The 23,008-nt window shown below is 42.9% G+C and overlaps 1 protein-coding gene across 2 annotated transcripts in view; it reads left to right on the top strand.

The window, feature by feature from the left end:
* Window positions 1–11,503, top strand: part of FAM114A1 (family with sequence similarity 114 member A1) — a 75,115-nt gene extending 63,612 nt beyond the window's left edge. For both annotated transcript variants that reach the window (XM_073342284.1, XM_073342283.1), the window contains exons 12-15: window positions 1,419–1,558; window positions 2,858–2,930; window positions 6,240–6,293; window positions 9,718–11,503. In XM_073342284.1, the coding sequence (XP_073198385.1) occupies window positions 1,419–1,558; window positions 2,858–2,930; window positions 6,240–6,293; window positions 9,718–9,819 (369 nt within the window). In that variant the 3' untranslated portion in view covers window positions 9,820–11,503. The remainder of the gene's footprint in view (window positions 1–1,418; window positions 1,559–2,857; window positions 2,931–6,239; window positions 6,294–9,717) is intronic.
* Window positions 11,504–23,008: the final 11,505 nt, after the last annotated feature.

Below are 23,008 nucleotides of genomic sequence, written 5' to 3'. Positions count from 1 at the left end.
CTGGAAGACATGAACCGTAAACTTGTGCCTACCAATGGCAACACATTGCAAGAAAAGGCTCTTAGCCTCTACGCGCTGTTCAAACCTCCTACCGAAGAGGGACAGCCTTCTGGTGAAAAGGAATTCAAAGCCAGCCAAGGTTGGCTTAACAGTTTTAGGAACCACTTCAACCTCAAAAACGTGCAGACTACTGGTGACGCTGCATCTGCCAATGAAGAGGCAGCAAAAGCCTACCCCGAACAATTAAAGGAAATCACAGAAGAAAAGGGCTATCTTCCGGAATCAGTTTTTAATGCTGGCGAGACTGGGCTCTTCTGGGAAAAAATGCCTAACCGCACTTACACTTCGAAATCAGAAAGATAAGCCCAATTTCCTGAAGTGTTCCAAGCAGCGAAACACTTGAATGATTTAATTTCTGTTTACGATCCCTCTATGGAATGAAGCCTCAAAATCACACATAGTATTATGGATGATTTGAGACCGTATCAAGAAACATTTGAGCAGCTCAAGAGACAACAGCGACAGTTGCCGATTACTATGTTTTTGAAGGAAAAACAACCAGCAGCAGATGAGCCTACGCAATCAACTTCTTGAGCTGAACCAGAGCCAACCACTTCATCTACGACTCGCTCTCCGTCACCCAAGCTCTCTGTCACCTCCGTCTCCTGGATCGACATCAAGCCCTGACGACCCCCCGTAATTACCTCCCTGTAATTAAAATACAGTAGTCTAAAATTATATTTTGCATATGTACTCTTTATTATATACTGTACACATGGTACATTTATACGTATTACTGTACAGGGTTGTATACACAAAACCATGTACAGTATACTGTACTTTATGGGAAATTTTCAAGGGTAATTTTGACTATACGCGATTTTAGCCTTACGCGCTGACTTTAGAAACTAACCCCCGCGTAAGATGCGACTCCACTGTACTGCCAAACCACTGAGAGTTGAGATTAGAAAGAGTTTTATGTATAGTCACTTTGTTGCTAGCAAAATGAATTTTTTATCCAGAGTATAATTCATTTTCACTATGGAATTGTGCTTTGGGAGTGGCATGATCCTCTCAACTCCCTGTGAAATCAGTGTAAATTCCATGAGCGTTAAGGGCTCAATTTTAGCATCTATCAGGACCAGAACCAAAAACTCCACCATAGAAATTCCTGAGGCTGGATACTGCTCCCATTGAAATGAATGGCAGTTTTGCTTTTTCACTTCTCAGAGATAAGCAAGCATGAGGTCCTTACATTGCCATCTGTAGAGATCCCCTTTCCCTCAGGGATAAGTAACAGCTGATATTCCTTGCCTTTGCATGCACTGATATCACCCAGTTTGTACTCTGCCCTAGTTTACAAAGCCTCTTTTTTAGTCTATAGAAATTATATTACTGTTTTTTTTGTTTTATTTAAGGAAGTCTACATGCTATCTATTGAAAGCCTTGCTGAGGTAACAGCTCGTTGTATCGAACAGCTTCATAAAATAGCAGAGTTAATTCTTCATGGGCAAGAAGTGGAAAAGACAGCCCAGGACCAAGCAAAAGTTATGACAAAGTGAATATAATTCTTTTTGTTTCTTATTTTTGTCACCAGTATGAGCTTGCTTAACATTTGCAGTTTTATTGAGTCCAGAGCTTTTGCAGACACATAACACACCATCGATCAACAAACAGGACTGACTTTAGAGTTCCTGCCACTCTGTTTTCAAAAGCAATCAAATCACAGACTGCCTGTGATTTGCTGACATGTACATCAGATACATTTTTACAAAAAACACAAGGGATGCACAAGCTGATGCCTTTTTGTTGCTATATTAGTGATGAAATGTGCGCACACATTTTAGGTGCACTTTTCACCAGCACTACCACAGATAGTATACCAACTTGCACAGAATTTGCTTCTGCACCCCACAATAGGGTCTCATCATTTGTACTCTGCCCAAAGGGCACAAAAATCTATTTCTAAGCAATTATGCCATATTCATCACCAACTCATTGCCAACCCACAGGTGTGGGCACCTAACTTCAGGAATCCCAGGTTCAAAACTGGGACCTAAGGATCCAATCCAAAGCCCACTGAAGACAGTACAAAAACTCCCACTGTCTTCAGTGGTCTTTGGATTAACCCCTAAACACATGACCCCAACAAGGTGATGAACATTCTGGTCCCGATCTAGCAAAGTACTTATGCACAGACTTAATTTTAAGCATGTGACTAATCCCATTAAAGTCAGTGGGGGCATTTTTGTTTAAAATTCAGTACTTACTTAAATTGTCTGCTGGATTAGAGCCAGAATGTTCTGCTCCTTGCAGAATTGAGCCCCAACTGCGTTACAGTTATGCAACAAGTCAGTGACAGAGCTGGGACTAGATCCAGATCTCCTCACTCACAACCTTGTGCTTTAACCACTAGACAATGCTTCTTCTATTAATACAATCCACTGCTTTGGAGAGAAAAAAAACTTCATTACATTCATTCTAGCTGGGGGCAGGAGTACTTATTTCCAGTGGCATTTTTAGTCATTAGTTTTGTATAACCTTAAGTAAAGCAATAATTAGACTAAAAGTCTAGTGTTTTTACCAAAAACAAAAACAAAATAAAACCCTGCCATATCAAAAGAGACCAGTGTTTGATCTACTCTGGTATCCTGTCTCCAGCTGTAGCCAGTGCTGGATTTTTCAAATCCAAAGCATAAAGCCTCCATCATGATTCTTCTTGCCGGTTGAGCAAATCCCAGGACACTTTAAGATAAAATTTAATTGATTAGAAACAAGATTGTCAGCAGAACTTCGACTTCTGAGATGAAGCAGGAGTATATTTTTAATGTTTGTCTCTTTTCTTTTTTATAACCAGTTTAACAAGTGCCATGTGCAATGAAGTGTTGTCTTTATCTAAGAAGTTTTCTGATTCTTTAACTGCCACCGGGGTAAGATATGAGAGCATTTCCTTTTTATTGTTTGTTTTATTTTTATAAACATAATATCTTTAAGAGAGATTCTCATCCCCTGTGAAAACTGGCTTTATGTGCAAGACTAGAAATAGGGTGGGCTGGAGTCCTCTGCAACCCCAGCCAGATCCAGAACACAGAGCACCCTTTCAGCCGATCCACCACTGTTGCTAGATCCTGTGATATGCCCTGCCTCCGTAGGCTGGTTTTGTAGCAACTGGATCCACAGAGTTCCTGGACCTGCTAGATATCCCTCTGCCATTCCCCCAGCCCACTCCCCTTGAGTGGCCCACACACAACCAAGAACTGCAGCAGACCCTTACCCAGCTCCTTCTTTTATATGCATCTGTATTTTAAAAAAAATTAAAAACACCCACATACAACATTGGGAGCCTTATCATGGGCAGTATGTTAACAGAGGGGTTTCACATCATAAATTATCCCCATAGCGACTGATAAATCCCCTGGTATTTGTAGTGAGGAGATTGAAAGACTAGAGAATCTATTAATTTGTCTTTCTGTTTAAACAAAATCACACTCTTGCTATAGCAAGTTAACCTACTTAGAAAACATACTTCTATTTACTGCTCTGGCTGGAAACATTTATACTTTGTTCCTGAAAGATGTACAGAGGGTATTGGTAGTGTAACATAGCTTGTGTGACCGGAAATGGGGGAGGAGTGAAGACCTTTGTGGGAGTCAGGGGAGCAGAAGTGATAAACTCCACCACAAAATATTTGTGAACTTACTTGACAACCAAGTGATCTGTCACAGTCCAAAGGGAAAAAAGTTGCTCTTTAGAAATAGTTTTGTGAAGCCATCTTTGGCAGGGATTATTCAGGGAGCATGAATTCTTATCAAAGACACGAAAGTTTCCCCAGGCCTGTTGGAATTTTAAGAAGAGGCTCCTGCCTGCTACTTCAGGGCATCACTGGATATTTTTTTCTAAGTTATTTAAAAACTAACATAATTTATTGGATTGCTTTTATTTTGAATAATTTACATTGCTTCCAGTTATTTCAGATGAATCTGCCTGTTTCTGCATTTTCTAAGCATGTTTTAGCATACAAATGTATGCACACAGAAAAAATTAGCCATGAAATATTAACCAGACCCAACTCAGGATATTGAGAGCTAAGGATTGCACAGCAACTTTATTTCTGCCCCTTGGTGCATAGGCATTGAAGGGGGGTTTTACGTTACAGGAAAACAGAATTCAGGGCCAAATTATCACTGGCATTTGTGCAGGGTATGAGAAGTTGGGCACAAGGAGCTCTCCCACCCCCAGTATGCTCCACGCAGGGGACAGCCTCAGGCCCTGTGCTTGGTGCAGCAGAACTGCTGCCCCATCCATATGTGCCTTCAGGAGCAAACGTTGTGCCAGCAGGGAAAGAAATGATGTTGGCTCACCACCAGCACTAGGGAGAGCAGGAAGCCTCATCCAACAGGACTGTACAGGCTGTATGGATGGGAGCTCAGCAAAAAATGGTGTCACAGGGAGTCCAGTTCCTCCTTGAGCTGCTCACAGGGACAGTACATCTTTACACTGCTCCCATCTCAGGATGTACTGAATGCAAATTACATGCATCTAACATGATAATTATAATGTGCACGGAGTTGAGCACCAACCCAATTTTCCACATATTTGGCTAACTCACATACCTAGCTGGATTGATTCTGGACAAAAGGTAACTGTCTGGGAATGCCACAGGCCTTTGCAGTAGTGGTTTAGAATGGAAGAGCTCTATCATCAGAATAGCAGCAGTGCTATATAATTCAGGCATATAGTCATTATAGTGTAATTGTGGCCTTGTTCCTAAAAGTCAGCAATTATTCAGAACTAGGAAGTATCCTTTATTTATTGCTCTAGATTTCTTTCTTCCTGCTTGCACTTACCATTGATTGTTACAATCAATAGTGTTTAATTGACACTACTTTCTCTGTGTTTAAGCGGTTTATTGATAATCAACTAAACAAGGGGATATGGAATAGCTTTTCTAGTTTCGGACAATAAAACTACTGTTCTGTTATTTCTCTGTCTACCCTCCTTCCCTTCCTCTTCCCCCACTTTCTTTTGTTCTTCCATTTCCCTCCAAACTCCCTCCACTTCTCTCCTTCCTGTTTTTTAAAGATACTATTTACAGTATATATTCATTCATAAGCTGAATATTTTTGGTAAAAAAGTGACGCATCAACGAGCAAGGGTAGGCTTATAAACAGGTCTACACCAAAATTTGATGATTTTAAACTCTATGAAATCATTGAATTGACTATCTAATACATTGTTGTTTTGTTTACCTGGAGCGTCTGCAGGCATGGAGTCCCTCAGTTCCCTGTGGTCATGGTTCACCGTTCTCAGCCAATGGCGCGCCACTTTCCATAGCTCCCATTGGCTGGGAATGCCAAACTGCGGCCACTGGGAGCTGCGGGGCTCTGTGCCTGTGAACGCTCCAGGTAAACAAAACGTCCCGACTCACCAGCAGCTTACCCTGATGGGCCGGGAGCCAAAGTTTGCCAGCCCCTGAAATATAGGGTCAGCTTATGAAAGGGTCATACAGTTTTTACTATTTTTACCTATCCATCTTGGGGGGTCAGCTTATAAACGAATGGGCTAATGAATGAGTATATATGGTACCTCTTCATAAACACACTTCAGTGCTTAAACTGCTTACAAGGTGTGACAATATTTGTCCTGTTTCTTTAACTCTGTTACAGAAACCAAGCAGAACGGGGGCCTGCGAAAGTTCTAAGCAGAAGCTCTACAGTGAATTGAAAAAATACTGTGTTTTATTTGTTCTAATAAAGTTCCCTATTCAGTGTTAGATGAAAGCAATTCTTTCTGCACGTGTCTGCCATCATTATGTGACGAGGCAAAGTGCAGAGAGAGAAGAGGATCTGACCACATTTACCATTTAAAAAAATGCTCTCCACTGACCAGTCCTAAATTCTTACAGATGGCCTCAAATTCTGTGGCATTTGACATAGCCAAAGAATCAGATAAAACAATGAGCCCATCTTGTACACTGTGATACCAGTACAAGGCAAATAGAGAAGTATAGGCAGATGAGTGTTAAATGATATCAAAAGTAGTATGCCATAGTATTAAAATTATCTTGAATATGTGTATTTCCTTGAAAACCTTATTTTCATCAAATAGAATCAAGCTGAGCCAAGGCCTTTACAAAATTCATACAGCCAAAACTGATCCATTACTGAGCAAATATATTACTGTTAAATATCTATGTTTAGCCCTGGCATTACATCTTGTCAATATTTGTCTTTCTACAGAGCAACAAAAAGGCAGAGCTCCTTAACCCAATGGTCAATAGTGTGCTATTAGAGGTAAGCTTTCAGTTTCTTCACAGTAGGAAAAACTTTGATAAACTCATTTTGAAGTGAAGCACACACATTTATGTCCCTATAAAGAACCATAAAAATGTAATGGTAATGGCATTGTAATTCTGTGCCATCTCATAAACAACTCCATTTTGTGTTCAGCAGTCATCCACAAATGCTGGACTAGAGCAGTAATACTAAATTTTGTCAGGATTCCTAAGAACACTGACAGAAGTGAAATGCTTTTTTTACTGTGTGTTGTAATGTATTGACTAAGCTGGATGAACAATTAACAATGTGCAATTTATTCAGTAAGTTTAGCCTTTTTTCCTGCTCAGATATTGCCTGTGAACAGACTATGGTTATTAATCTATTAATTATTTGTGATTGTTCACATAAAACATTTGTCAAACAAATAATTTCAGCTCATGGTTAGCTTGAACCAGTTTACTGTGATTATGCCTTTCAGGATTCAGTATTCACAGTTTGAGCTGCAAGGATACTCAAGTATAGTAGTTTTGCTCTTTCTTCATTGGTTGACCTAATCGTCAAACACTACAATGATCTAAAACAAGTTTTATTTTGTGATTAAATTAATCTTGCCCATGATTCCACACACGTACAACCATACTAAACTGCACTTGTACAAATGTTCACAAGTGCATAAAAATAAGAGCAATCTTGTTCAAACCAAAAGTCTGTTGAAGTCAAAATGTTTGGGAATATTTTTTCTCATTCTTCACCCAGTTCTAGTTTTGACCAAGAAAGGCTCAGTAAGTTTTAGAAAGTCCCTGCATTTTACTCAGTTTTACACTCAGGCTGAGACAGAAGGAGTTCAAGAGACCATAATATCAACAGACACTGATTGGCTCATATAGGATTAAAGTTTAATATATCTGTGGCACTCACTCTTTTGCTTTGCCAACTAGCCACATATTCTCTTTAAACATAAAAATCTATACAGTACAGAATGCATATTGTTACTATGTAGCTTTAACCTAACACTGGGGACCCATTTACAAAAAAGAGCTATTATCTGAATATTCAATAGCAAATAGACTATTTTGTATTAAATGAGCAATATATTTTAAAACACTGTTGTAAAGATTCCTAGCTTTAGAGTAAAGATTATTTTTATATTTCCTCTTACTGTAGTGTAAAGATTAAAGTTGCTGGTACCTAAGTTGGCTCATTTTACTGTACTATAACTCTTGGATAAATTCCTAACAAAGCTTGAGCCATAACATTTGGATCTGAAGTTGAGGCTCACTCCATACCACAAAGTTTGGGGTATCCAGGTCTTGTATACCCATACGAAGATTTGCCATTAGTCAGTCCAGAATTACAGCATACTAAAGAAACGTGAGCAGCTGATCTACATTGTATTAGAAATTCAGAAAATAATATACTTGTGTATTTATTCTGCAATATATGAATAATTTTAAACTCACTGATTTCAGCAGTGCTACATCCCCATGCAGTAGGTCTGAAATTAGCTCTGTGGGTGGAACGATTTTCATAGATATTAAGGTCAGAAGGGACCATTATGATCATCTAGTCCGACCTCCTGCACAACGCAGGCCACAGAATCTCACCCACCCACTCCTACGAGAAACCTGTCACCTATGTCTGAGCTATTGAAGTCCTCAAATCGTGGTTTAAAGACTTCAAGGAGCAGAGACTCCTCCAGCAAGTGACCCGTGCCCCATGCTACAGAGGAAGGCGAAAAACCTCCAGGGCCTCTTCCATCTGCCCTGGAGGAAAATTCCTTCCCGACCCCAAATATGGCGATCAGCTAAACCCTGAGCATATGGCAAGATTCACTCGTTTTTGATGCTTTTTGTTGAGGAAGTTGATTCTGCTCCTGACCACACAGAGGTGTATTCCACCTACATTACACACACAACTCTCTCTAGAAGTGATGCACAGTCAAACAGAGGGGATGGCATACCTCTGTATATAATTATGCTTGCTTGCTATAAACTATTTACAAACAAGAAAAGAGTTATTATCTAAATATGTACTTGAACTTTCAGAAAGCCTTGGATAAGGTCGTTCAGCTCTTAAACTCACTAAGCAGTCATGGGATAAGAGGGAAGGTCCTTTCATGGATTAGTAGTTGATTAAAAGCTAGGAAACAAAGCATAGGAATAAATGGTCTGTTTTCAAAATGGAGACAGGTAAATAGCAGGTTCCCCCAAGGATGTGTACTGAGACCTCAGTGGTTCAGCATATTCATTAATGATCTGGAAAGGGGAATGAACAGTGTGGTGGCAAAATTTGCAGACAATAACTATCTTAATTTTATAAGTCCAAAGATGACCGCAGAGAGTTACAAAGGGATCGCACAAAACTGGGTGACTTGCAGATGACAAGATGGCAGATGAAATTCAGTGTTGATAAGTACAAAGTAATACACATTGAAAAACAATCCCAACTGTATGTACAGAATGATGGGGTCTAAATGAGCTGTTACCACTCAAAGATTTTGGAATCATTATGGTTAGTTCTCGGAAAACATCCATTCAATGTGTAACAGCAGTCAGAAAAGCTAACAGAATGTTAGGAACCATTAGGAAAAGGATATATGATAGAACAGTAAATATCATAATGCTACTATATAAATCCATGGTATGCCCACACCTTGAATACTGCATGCAATTCTGGTCACCCCATCTCAAAAGAGATACAAGAATTCGAAAAGGTACAGAGAATGGTGACAAAAATGATTCGGAGTATGGAACATCTTCCATAGAAGGAGAGATTAAAAGGACTGAGACTGTTCATCTGAGAAAAGAGACAAGTAAGGGGGGACTGAAAGAGGTCTATAAAATCATGAATGTTATGCAGAAAACATAAAGTATTATTTAGCCCCTTTGCATATCACAAGAACTAGGGGTCACTCAATGAAATTAATAGGCATCAGGTTTAATACAAACGGAAGGAAGTACTTCTTCACACAATGCACTGTCAAACTGTGAAACTCATTACCAGAGGATGTTGTGAAAGCCAAAAGCATAACCAGCGTTCAAAAAGGAATTTGATAAATTCACAGAAGATAAATCCATCAATGGCTACTAGCCAAGATGGTCAAGGGTGCAACCCCATGCTCTGGGTGTCCCTAAACCTCCAGCTGCCAGAAGTTGGGACTGGAGGACAGGGGATAGATCACTTGTAATTGCCCTCTTCTGTTCATTCACTCTGAAGCATCTGGCATTCGCCCCTGTCGGAGACAGGATAATGGGCTAGATGGACCAATGGTCTGACTCTGTATGGCTGTTCTTGTTGTGATTTCCAGTGTAGTTGGATAGAGCTTTTAAAATCTCACATGAATTTGTATCCTGATGTAGCACCAACCAGACTGAGTATGAATAGAGTCACTGAGGTACATGAAAAATATGTTACTGAATCACATCTTTTCTCTCATTAGGGCTGCAACAGCACTACTTATATTCAGGATGCTTTCCAGCTATTGCTTCCGGTTCTTCAGATTTCACATATCCAGACCAATTGTTTGAAAGCACAAGAGTGACAGTTTCCCAGCAGTTGTCATCACTGTGTGTAAAAGAAACCACAAACCTAATCTCTTTAATGTATACAGTTTGAAGAGATGGCACAAAAGATGTCTGGCCACTGAGGGGCCTTTTGAGGACACTAAAAGCCGTTTTGCACATGCAGTACTGAAAAACGTTTGAGAAAAATCAAATAGAAGTTCTTTAACTAGATGTAGTTACTAGAATAGGTAATTTCTTTTCAAGTTAGTATATATTCTTCACATTAATTTAAACTGATGAAGTGTTTATTAAAGTTAGTATCGACTTCAGTATGAAGGAGGTAATTAATGTTGACACTTTCAATTCTAAACAGTGATGTCTGAAGGAAATTTGAAAACAATGTTTTTTAAACATTTTGGACCTGATGCACCATTTCATTTTAATTCTCAGTTTAAAATGTTTACTTTTGAAAGTTAGTTTCTGTATTTAACCTTCATTAACTCTCAAGTTAACTTAAGCAAATGAACTCTGTTTTGAGCATTCCAGTATTATTTCTTCAGTGACAGTCTGATAGTAATCCTTAGCACTCATACCATGCTTTGGTGTTCAAAGAGCTGTACAACATTAAGCAAACTTAAGCTAATGAAAATTATGAAAAATATGCATATCAGACAATATAGTGAAGTGAAATTGTCTGAGCCAGTTAGAGCGTAGGCAAAACTGTACACGTGCTAACCCATAATTGTATACTTACTGTATTTATGCCAGTCCCTTCACTCTGGCCGAAAGACATTAAAGACCAGAGTAGAGGGATTTGTAGAGTAATCATATAGTTATTTCACAACTACACAGTAAATCAGAAAATACCTTCACTTTAGTTGACAGAACTCCCAATCTGTGTGCCCATAACAAACAAATTGCCTCATCTTCTCAGCCTTCTCCCCAATCTATCATTTCACCTAAATCTGGACTTTAAATACAGGGTTTTTTTAATAAAATGGATTACTGCTAGGGAGGGATTGGAACTAAGTTTTCCTATAAGGGTCAAAGAGGAGGAGAAGGAGTTATGAGAAGGTTGAGTTGGGTGGAGTGACAAGGTGGGGAGGTCACAAGTTGAAGCATGTTGTGGGAATATGGAAGAGGAATTCTGTGCACAGAGCCAACCTGAGAGGGTGGAAAGCACATTTCAGTATAACAGTAATTTAAGGGTTCTTGTGTTAAACTTGGTGATATCCATATTTGGGCTTAATAAATTTGCAGTCTTCAGCCTCAGGGTTTATTTTGCCCAGGTTAAAATTATCTCATGACAATACAAACCTTCAATTATTTAAGTAGCCGGTTCTCCTGAATTGTCCGTGTTTATTACATTTTTCTAATGTAATTAGAATTTAACTAATATAACTGTAATTCATATTGATATAGTGATGAGCTCTATTTAAATATTGTAAAATTGTAGCTAATATCTGAATGTATTTAATCGTTGAAGCAATGTGTTCACACATCATAAACATAATCCGAATAGAATACTAGGAAATGTTATAATTGTATTTGTTAGAAATGAGAAGTCATCTATCTGCGTAGGCATGGTAACTGTAGGGAGCCTAAATAAGAGATGACAGAAAGCAGGTCTGTGTCTCTGCCTTACATAATGAGGTCCATGTTCTGCTGTTATCTGTGTAGTGACTGTGTTTAATATTTCATCATTTAGATGGGAGATACTCATTATGTAGTTCTGTGGTTTGTTATGCACAATTTCTGTTCTGCCTGTGCAGCTGAACTTGGTAAGCTAAACCTGACATTCATTGTTACTTACACCATCTTGAAATAATAGCCCAATATGAAACAGAGGAGCACTTGGGAAAGTGTAGAAAAGCTACTGTAAACTGGTAGGCAAATTTACTGGCTGGGAAGGTAGAATAAAGCTCTCAACAGTAGCCCTCTTTACTCAAGGCTTGTTTTATTTCCAAATACTAGTCCCAAAACAAAAGCAAATAAATTCGAAATATTAGGTATTAACTGCCCAAATTTTTCCCAGCCTCAACCAGTTGGGAAGGGAGAGGACACATCCTTCCCCTTTGATAGCCCCACGTAGCTACTACAGAGAGACCCACACTAAGACTTCCTAGAACCTAGGTTTCTCCTTTTTGTTCCCCTGCCCTAGAGAGAAGAAGCTTTGTACTTCATTTCCATATACCAGGTCACATGTTTTCTTCTAGTCATGTGCCCTGCACCTGCAGCTCCCAGTTTTAAAGGGCACAAGTCCACAAGGGGTGCACTGGGATATGCGCATGCCTCCAAGGCCTAGTGCCTTGCTACAGGTACCTCGTTATTTAAAGTAATATTTTTGTTTAATCACAGTGTTGTCAAACCAGTATACAGTGCATGATTAAAACCCTGTTTTCATTTTAAAGAGAGAGTATCACAAAAGGCAAAGTGCCTTTATTTATCAGTTATTACGTTTTAGATGTTATTGACTTTAAATTAGTTTAACCATTAATTATAGTTGAGAAAAGCCTTTCAGTCCAAACCAGACATATCAGAATTGTGCATTCGGTATGGGTAAGTGTGTTATTGCTGTCAAATGAATCGTTACTAAGGAATAGTTATGGCAGTTTCATATTACCCCTATGCAGAGGTTAATCTTTTTGAATTTAAAATTGGGCAAGTGTCTCAGGTTTTCTCTGGGGTCCAGAGCAAGATACATATAGTTGAACCTGACAAGGAAACACTGAAGGGGACAGCAAAAATCGGTTGTCTAATAATAATAAAAATGTTCTTTTAACTAAAGGTTGAACAGAATTGTATGGGAAACCCTAGGGGATACTGTAAGGAGCTGTTGAGGGAAATTATTTGAGACAGGGGATTTCTTATTTAAGGTGGTTTTTAGAACAGATTTCACTGTATTACTTAAATTATGCATGTAGTGTATCAGTGCTTTGACCTTAAGTGAAAATAATTTTTTTTAAAAAGAAAACTATATATGAAATTCCTTGTAAAATCTGCACAAGGAAAATCTCAAACTACTAAACCCTAAATACTTAATTTAAAAAAATCGTGTTTATGAAAGTCACTTATACTCATGGACAAACCAATTTTTCATATTGTGGAACATGATATTTGGTTGTTGAGTAATGATTCACTTTTACTATCCAGAGATGAAGGCTTCAGAATAAGCTAGGCTTTTACGTGCACTAGATTGAAATAGTGTTTGGGCTGGAATGTCTGCACATTTGCAAACCTGCAAATAATCCCAGCTATTTCAGGTGACTGCTTCTAGCTCATATTTTAGTTGGGTTTCAAACTATTTGACAGGGCATTTTTTATATGTCTGTATCAAAAGTATTTGCATTTTTTTTCCAAAATGGAAAAAAGAAAGGTATAATTTATTTGTTGCTGCTATTTGCTGTTCAATTATAAATGGCTTTTCTCAGTGATTGACTCCTGCATCCACTGCCTAATACAGTTGAACAAAGGAACTGCCACTTCCACTTTTTTGAAGTCCCTTAGATTAGCCACTGATTATCTTTTTCTAAATTGTAAAACGTACCTCTTTCCTTTTTACTTGTAATAGATGATTGCAGCCAGCAGCATTTCAGATGTTTTATTAATGATGCCAGTGTCATCAGCAGGTCAGGCTTCATAACCGCTTTAATGAGTCTGAAAGGTAGACGAGTCCTGTTTTGACACATTAGAGAACTTTTACCTTTGTCTGACTCACAGAAGCACTTTTTATCACATGAACAGTCACCCACTAGTAGTAGTATTTATGAGCCATTCTATTTTTAATTCAAAATGACAGCCCTGTCTCTTCCGTTGGTCTCAAAGGAATGGAAAGACTGGGTAAGGACTTTTCTGAGATCTTTTTAAAGCCATCTCAGAGCAAGGCTTAAAGTGACACTGTCAACTAATTTGACCTACTTGGAAATGGTTGCGATCTGACTGGAAAGCCCTCTGGACTTTAAACAAGTATATTTCTTTTACCTAAAAATCAAATTCTGCTACTGAGAATATGAGGACTAAAATAACCACTCTTATCATAGGCCCTATGTATTTGCATTATTTTGATACCTGACTCAGCATATCAACAATTTTGCTGTAACTGTCATGGTTGTTGATGATTGTGCATAAATGTGGAATTAAAATGCAAATAGTCATTATTTCAGCTGTATTCACAAGCCAGGCAGGGAGAAAAAAGGACATGATCTGTGGCAAAGGGGAGATTTATTTATTTTTTTAAGGTCTGATGACAGTACCAGAAGAGACTTTTTTTTTTAAGTGCTGAACATTGTTCAAAATAATGAAGAGATGATATTGAATTAGTTCCAGCAGGATCTGAGTCACAGTCTTTCTGAAGTAAAACAAAAATTAAGCATGAAGAAGATGAGGCAAAGATCAGAACATTCAAAGAAATAAAACACAAAGGAATGAGGGCAGTTACTTTGAAAGAACTGATCAAACTCGATCTGCAGTGCTCACTTCCCCCTATTGTATTTACCTCCAGCCCTTCACTCTGAAGTGCAGACCTGCTAAAAAATCAGCAATAGAGGAGTTTCCCCACTTTGATTGTGTCCCATTACCATCATTGGAGAAGATTCACTAATGGAGTTGAGGTCTATTCATTCCAGTTTTTAATTGTTTCCCCCCAGCCCAGAACTTAATGAGACTATTCCCTATGTAACATCATAGTAAAGTGCATAAACTGTAGAAAACAAAACAAACCCCCTAATAACGGCTAACTGTAACTCTATGAATGAAAGCTGCTGCTGCTGAAAAGGGGAAGCATGAGGACACTACGCCCAAGTAAATGACAGGTCGTTCTCTTGTGCATGACAGAGTGGAGGCACATTTGGCTCATAGGTTTCAGAGTAGCAGCCGTGTTAGTCTGTATTCACAAAAGGAAAAGGAGTACTTGTGGCACCTTAGAGACTAACCAATTTATTTGAGCATAAGCTTTCATGAGCTACAGCTCACTTCATCGGATGAAATTAAGTTCTCAATAGATTCCAAAGCCAGAAGGGACCACTGAGATCATCTAGCCTGACCTGTATAACACAGGCCATAGAACTTTCCCAAAATAATTCTTAAAGCAGATCTCCTGGAAAAACCATCCAATCTTGAGTTTAACATTGCCTGTGATCGAGAATCCACCACAACCCTTGGTAAGTTGTTCAAGTGGTTAATTACCCTCACTGTTAAAAATTTACATCTTATTTCCAAGCTGAATGTGTCTAGTTTTGACTTCCCGCCATTGGAGTGTTCTGTACCTTTCTCTGCTAGACAGAAAAGCCCATTATCCCATATTTGTTTCCCATGTAGGTACTTAAGAGACTAATCAAGTTACCCCTTCACTGCCTCTTTGTTAAGGTAAATAGATTGAGCTCCCTGAGTCTGTCACTAGAAAACTGGTTTTCTAATCCTTTAATCAGTCTCATGGCTCTTCTCTGAACGCTGTCCAATTTATCAGCATCCTTCTTGAATTGTTGACACCAGAACTGGACACAGTATTCCAGCATCAGCCACACCAATGCCAAATACAGAGGTAATATGACCTCTCTACTATTACTTGAGAATCCCCTGTTTATGACTGCAAGAACCTTTCAGTCACAGAGTCACACTGGAAGCTCATGTTCAGCTGATTATCCACCATGACCCCAAAATCTTTTTCAGAGTCTCTGCTTCCCAAGATACAGTCCCCCACCATGTAAGTGTTGTCTGCATTCTTTGTTCCTACATGTACACCTTTACACTTAGCCATATTAAAACACATATTGTTTGCTTGTGCCCAGTTTACCAAGTGATCCAGATGGCTCTGTATCAATTGCCTGTCCTCTTTGTTATTTAGCACTCCTCCAATTTGTTTGTCATCTGCAAACTTTTATCAGTGATGATTTTATGTTTTCTGCCAGGTCATTGATAAAATTGTTAAATGGCATCAGCCCAAAAACCCGTCCCTTTGGAACCCCACTAGAAACAAATCTGCTCAGTGATAATATACTTGTAAACAGAATTACGAGACCTATCGGTTAGCCAGATTTTTATCCATTTATTATGTGCCCATAACGTGGTGCATTCACCTCTCATGAGCACCTCGTATCAGCTGGGTATGATCCCATCCTCTCTCTGGTGTCCCCTGTAGTTTGTTACCCTCATCAGGCGGGTCTTCAGTGGCTAAGCTCTCCAGTTAAGTCACACATCATCTAAATGGATGACCCCCTTCCAGGATAACAAAGGTCCAAAAAAGGACTATCGCTGTGCCCTTGTTGGTATCTGCAGCCCTGTCTCTGGGCTCAGTTCTCAGCCCCTTCTGTACTAGCTTTAAGTCCATCTCTGCCCTGTTATAAAGCAGTGCCACCAGGGTTTTCTCCCTGGAGACTCTTTGTCCTCAGTGGTTCTCTGGTGTCCCAGCAATCCAGCCAGCTCACTCCTTAAATTCAGTCCTCTTCCCTCTGACTGTTCCCTGTTTGAGCAGGGTCTCACCCAAGCAACCTTGCCTGAAGAGACTCTGTCCTGTCTCTGTTTGAGCAATGTCTCTCCCATACGTCCTTGCCTTTAGAGTTCCTCTCTCCTATCCCTACTGGTCCCACCCATGAATTGACCTGTGTGACGAAGTGGGACTGTTCTTAATGTTTCCTCTGAATACTGTAGGGGTGCCTCAGTTTCCCCTATGCATTTCTTAAGTTTCTAGGTGGTGGGATAAGGGGGTGTAATTGTTGCAGAGCAAAGGGCCAGTGTACATAAATGGCCGACACTCTGTCTCCTGGCAACTGATGGCCTGGGCCCTTCCCCCCTGCAAGATGAGAGCTAAAGGGTTGGAGAACAAAGGAATCAGGTGACCTCCTGGCCTGGGAAAGGGACAAAGCCTAGAGGAGGAGGGGGTGGAGGATGAGTCAGTTTGGGCTGGCTTGGGACGTGGCGTGAAGTGCAGACGTGGTTGTCTGGCTCACTGCCCCCCAAAATGGACCCGGTTGAGAGGTCCTGTTCTCTGTACCTAAAGCTCTGTTTTAGACCATGTTCCTGTCATCTAATAAACCTCTGTTTTACTGGCTGGCTGAGAGTCACGTCTGACTGCGAAGTTGGGGTACAGGACCCTCTGGCTTCCCCAGGACCCTGCCTGGGTGGACTTGCTGTGGGAAGCGCACCGAGGGGCAGAGGATGTGAATGCTCAGAGGTCAGACCCAGGAAGGTGGAAGCTGTGACCTTTTTGCCTTAAAGACAATCTGCTCACAGAGAGGAGACTTCACCAGAGTCCTGACTGGCTTCATAAGGAGCAGTTCCAGAGCATCGCCCGGGGACTCCGTGACAACGTGCTCAGGCCCTGCAATTCCTTTTAACTAAGCCTGCTGCACTCTGACTGGCTGCTTCCCTGCTGTTTTCCTGGGGTAAGGTGTGATAGGACCTCCAGCAGGGGTCCACAAAGGCCATAACCCCATCATAGTGCCATGTTAATTTTATATCATTCTAGTCTTTTTAATCAAAATGTGAGGTACAAAGTCAAACAACTTACAGAAGCCTTAGTCTTTTACATCAACACTGTTACATTTATCAACCAAACTTGTAATCATTAAAAAAAAATCATATTAATTTGATTGGATCTATTTTGCATAAACAGATGTTGATTGGCATTAATATTACCCTCCTTTATGTAGGATTCATACGGGGTTCATGCACTTGGCAACATTCAGGGCACACCCGGAGTGTTGTGTAGGAGCCGTGCACACACGGCTCCTCTCAAGGGCATGAACCTTGGAATCTCGCCCAGATGACATGAACCGTGGGAAGCCTCCCAGGACTGGGCTCAAGGCTCGAGAGCAAGGAATGCAGTAGATAGATATTGGTAAATAAGAATATTATACAAAGCCAGTGTATTCCTTTTATCTGTTGGAGTATGTAATGCACGGGGGGAGAGAGAGAAATAAAAGAGAGGGTGGAAAAGCTGACAGGCGGACCAGCCCGTTGGCAGACCAGTCTGCTTGCTTGCTTAAAGCCTTGCTGTCTTGTATTTGGACCGCAACACTTTAATTCTTTATTAATTGAGTCCCGTATCAGCCACTCCATTATCTTGCCAGGGATTGATGTCAGACTGACAGGCCTATAATTACCAGGGTCATCCCATTTACCCCTTTTAAATATTGGCACACCATAAGCTTTCTTCCAGTCTTCTGGACCTTCCTCAGTGTTCCAAGATTTATTGAAAATCAGCATTAATGGTCCAGTAAGCTCCTCAGCCAGATTTTTGAAAACTCTTGCTTGCAAGCTTTCTAGGCCTTACGGTTTAAAAATGTCTGTCTACCTTTAGTAGCTGCTGTTTAACATCCTCCTGAAATACTAGTGGAATAGAAACAGTGTTATCATCTTATGATGAAACTACATCATTGTTTTTTTTTCCCAAATACAGAACAGAAATATTTATTGGACACTTCTGCCTTTTCTGCATTATTGATAATTCCCGTCTAGTAATGGATCAATACTTTAGTTAAGAAGTTTTTTGTTCCTAATATACTTTAAAAACTCCTTATTGTCCTTAACTCTGCTGGCCATAGATTTCTCCTTGTATCCCTTTGCATCTCTTATCAGTTTCCTACAGTTCTTCTTCGAGTGCTTGCTCATGTCCATTCAACTTAGGTGTGTGTGCCCGCCAGTGCCAGAAGTTTTTCCCTCAGCAGTATCTGTAGTGGACCAGCTCCAGTGCCCCCTGGAATAGCACACACTTGCTGCGGTATATAGGGCACCACCGGTTCCCCACACCCTCAGTTCCTTCTTGCCACCAGTGATGGTGCTGGAACTGTTGCTGCTTCAGCTAGTGTTGTTGCTGCTCGTTCATATGAACTAGTTATATCTTGTATTATAGTGTATATAATTTTCTGTAGTGTTTATAAATCCCTTAGCTATAGTTAGAGACTGGGTTCATCCCAAACGTGACTTTGCCTTGGGACGGGGCATACCCCGGTCCCCAGGCTTTAAGCCCTGTTATCGCTGCAAGAGGCCCATGCCCGTTAGTGATCCACGCAGCAGTTGTCTGCATTGCTTGGGCGAAGGACACGTTAGTGAAAAGTGCAAAATTTGCAAGTCCTTCAAGCCAAGGACTAAAAAAGAGTGCAATATTCATTTAAGAGCGCTCCTTATGGAGTCGGCCCTCACCCCGGCACCAGATTAATGCTCCAACTTGGCACCGAGTACCTGTACTCAGAGCCCCACCAGGAGCATCCAATGGCCAGCATCGGTCCCCATCCGTGGCTCCAACCAAGAAGCCCAAGAAGGTGGTGCGAGGCCAGTCTCCAACCTCCCGTAAAGGAAAGGATCACACTGGGTTTGAGCAAGGTCTCATGCCGGGCAACTCTTCACCCACGTCGGGATCTTGGACCCAAGCTCCCTTGGAGCGATGTAGCCCAACCCACTCCCCGCCAGCTACCCCGGATAACAGCAGAAGCCTCCATCAGCTCCTGGTGCCAGCCACGCCAGAGGCTCTGCAGGCAGCACAAGAGATCATGTCCTTCCCGGTGCCGCCCACACCAGCTCCTGCAGTTCTGTGGTCACAGGGTAAACCCACGTTCGGACTGCTTTGGTCCCCATCTCAGCAGCACCGTTCCCCGTCGCAGGGAATGTCCCACCAGCACTCGCCCTCCCGTAGTATCTGACTGTGAAAGGAAGATAAGGCACAGCCCCATTCAGTCCCCGGACCTTGGGCACAGGCAGAGAGGCTCGAGGCGCAGCTCACCGGCCACTGGTCGCAGACCTTTGGAGGCACACCCCCCCCAGCAGGAGTACCAGTCCCAGCACCTGGTATTTCCGAGATCTCAGTACCATTCCAGGGACCTGTCAAGGGATCAACGTCACCATTCCTCGGACCGTCGCCGATCCCCTATGTCAGCATACCGCATGCAGGCGCTTCCCCGCACTGGGCTCATTCTGACTCCCGATCATGCTCCTCATCCTGATACCATTCGTCAAGCACAAGACGTAGATCACCGGCTCCAAGCTGTCACAGATTCGTCGAGCACCACTGGTCCCTAAAACCCCACTCCAGATCGGACTCAAGGCGGAGTGACCAGCACCGGTTGGGACAGAGCCACCATTCTGCTCTGTCCTAGTCACCTGGGAGCGACCGTTCAGGATCCAGCCCTGGTTTGGAGTGAGGTTCCCTGACAGCAGGACAAGCTCCAATACCAGCGGTACCAGCTACATTGTCAGCACTGAAACCAGCCTCAGGCCCAGTGGCTGGCGCCGTGGTACCCATGGAACCCGTGGAGGTTCACCCAGCCCTCACAGGCTGCCCGCTCAGTGTCCGGAGCCTCAGAGAGACCAGCTGCCTCTCTCTCCCGCCCTCCTATGGTGCACAAAGCCTTGGGCGCAAGGACCCCACAGGTCCAAGAGGGAGCAGGGGAACAAGCCACCGGACCACCTATGTTTGTGGAGGACACTACGGCACCGGCATTTTCCTCATCATCATCAAACGAGGCTATAATGGGACCCCCTCCCCCAGTTCCTCCAGATGATGCTAAAGCACACCAAGAACTACTGAAGTGTGTCACTGCCAACCTGGGTCTTCAGGCAGAGGAGCTAAAGGAGCCTTCAGACTCTCTCCTCAATGTCCTCTGCTCCACAGCACTGTCCAGGGTGGCTCTGCCGCTTCATGAAGGAGTCTCAAAGATTACCAATGCCCTGTGGCCAACTCCCTCCTCCCTGCCATCCATCTCCAAGAGGGCTGAGTGCAAGTACTTTGTGCCATCCAAAGGCCACAAGTACCTGTACACCCATCCTGCTCCCAACTCCCTAGTGGTAGAAGCGGTTAACCACAGGGAGTGACAAGGTTAACCCCGGAGCTACCCCTAGGAACAAAGACTCCAAGAGACTAGACTTGTTTGGGCATAAGGTTTATACATCCTCTAGTCTCCAGTTGACAATGGCCAACCATCAAGCCCTCCTGGGACGCTATGATTTTAACATGGCAATCCATAGCCAAGTTTGAGGGGTCTCTTCCTGAGGCCTCTAGGAAAGAGTTCTGAGCTATTATGGAGAGAGGAGAGCACGACTGCAGCCAGGGTGACACTCCAAGCGGCGTCAGATGCAGTGGACACTGCCGTCCGAACCATGGCCTCAGCTGTCGCCATGTGCCGGGCTTCCTGGCTGCTTCTCTCTGGCTTCTCCATGGAGGCTCAGTAGTCAATGCAAGACGTCCCTTCTGTTTGCAGAACAGATGGACAATAATCTCCATGGCCTAAAGAACTCCTGCACAACCCTTAGAACACTGGGCCTGTATGTTCCCGGCCCTGCCCGCAAGTGGTTTGAGCCGCAGCAGCCTAAGGGCCAGGGGAGCCACCCTTGCCAGGAGCCTCCCCGTAAGAAATCCAGAGGCTACAAGAGGCATCCTAGCCAACAACCTTCGCAGGCCCTTCAGTCAAGCTCAACCAGCAATAAGCAGGCAGGCAAGTGCTCATTTTGAGGGTATGCCCAAGGGCGACCTTCCGGACTGTTCCCAGGATCCTCCCTCCCCTATTTTTGCCAACCACCTTTCTCCTTTCCTCCCTGCAAGGGTATCTATAACATCGGACCAATGGGTCCTCAGTACGGTGGCATGGGGTTACACCCTTCAGTTACTTTCTACCCCTCCTTCCCACCCATTCTCTCCATCTCTCTTCAGGGACCCTTCTCACAAGAGTCTCCTCACACAGGAGGTAGAGGGGTTACTGCATCTAGGTATGGTGAAGATCATTCCTCCAGAGTACAGAAACAAGGGGTTCTATTCCCACTACTTTTTAATCCCAAAGGCCAATGGCAGTCTGCGACCTATCCTGGACCTCTGAGACCTGAACCGCTTCCTAGCGAAGCTGAAGTTCTTCATGGTGCCCCTGGCCTCCATCATGCCCTTCCTGGATCCGGGAAACTTGTACACCACCCTCAATCAGAAAGATGTGTACTTTCACATCGCCATCGTTGAGGGACACAGACGCTTCTTCTGCTTTATGGTAGGTCCCAACCACTATCAGTTTGCGGTCCTCCTGTTTGGCCTAGTGACCCCACCGCAGGTATTTACCAAGTGCATGTTGGTGGTGGCTGTATTTACTAAGTGCATGTCAGATGTCAAGGGCAGCTCCAGGTCCCAAGGCATGTCGCGATGCTGTTAGCCACCTATCATTGCCTCAGCCTGTTGGTAAACAACAAAAAAATCCATGTTAGTTCTGGTACAGAGGATAGAGTTCATCGGAGTGGTGTTCAACTCTATCTATCACTGGAGAGATTCTGGGCACTGAAAGACCTCATTGCGGAAGTCTCCACATTTCCCCTCACCACGGCCAGGGTTTGCCTGCACCTACTAGGTCACATGGCAGTGCCAGGCTCTGGATGCGACCCCTGCAGCCATGGCTGGCAACTGTCTACTTCCCGTCCAGGGACCATCTGGAAAAGGTCGTTACCATCCCTGCAACTGTACTTACCTCGCTGCGATGGTGGACCAACCCCGAGAAAGTCCTGAAGGAGTCCCCTTCGACAGCAGTCCTCACTCGTTCGAGTTGGTTTCTGACACCTCGGACCTCAGCTAGGGGGCACACCTCGGCACCCTCCAGACCCAAGGTATGTGGTCCCCAGAGGAAATGACGCTACACATAAATGTCAAAGAGCTCAGGGCGGTGCGCAAAGCGTGCGCGGTCTTCCGACCTTACCTGTTGGGCAAAGTGATCAGAGTCCTGACAGGCAACACAGCCTCGATGTTCTGCATCAACAGACAAGTTGGAGTGCGATCCTCCGCCCTCTGCCAAGAGGCAATCTGTCCTTGGGACTTTTGCATTGACCATGGAATCCACCTAGAAGCATGTCACCTTCCGGGTGCCAAGAACACACTAGCAGATCACCTAAGCAGGGACTTCTCTCACCACGAGTGGGTGCTCCACCCGGAGGTAGCTGGCATGATTTTCCAGAGGTGGGAAACTCCCCAAGTGGATTTGTTCGCCACCAGGCAGATCAGGAAGTGCCACAGGTTTTGCTCCAGACGGGTTCTGGACAAGGGCTCCCTCTCCAACGCCTTCCTCCTGCCATAAGCAGAAAGTCTGATATATGCATTCCCTTCAATTCCGCTCATCAGCAAAGTCCTAGCGAAAATCAAAAGAGACAAGGCTCAGGTTATCATGATCGCCCCGGCGTGGCCTTGCCAGCACCGGTTTGGGATGCTATTAAGCCTGTTGACGATCCTTCTGTGGCCCCTGCCAAACCGACCAGACCTGCTGTCACAGGTTC

The sequence above is a fragment of the Lepidochelys kempii genome, chromosome 4 (genome assembly GCF_965140265.1).
Source record: "Lepidochelys kempii isolate rLepKem1 chromosome 4, rLepKem1.hap2, whole genome shotgun sequence".
Taxonomy (NCBI): domain Eukaryota; kingdom Metazoa; phylum Chordata; order Testudines; family Cheloniidae; genus Lepidochelys; species Lepidochelys kempii.
Note: the sequence above shows the minus strand (reverse complement) of the source record. Positions and strands in the feature narration are given on the sequence as shown.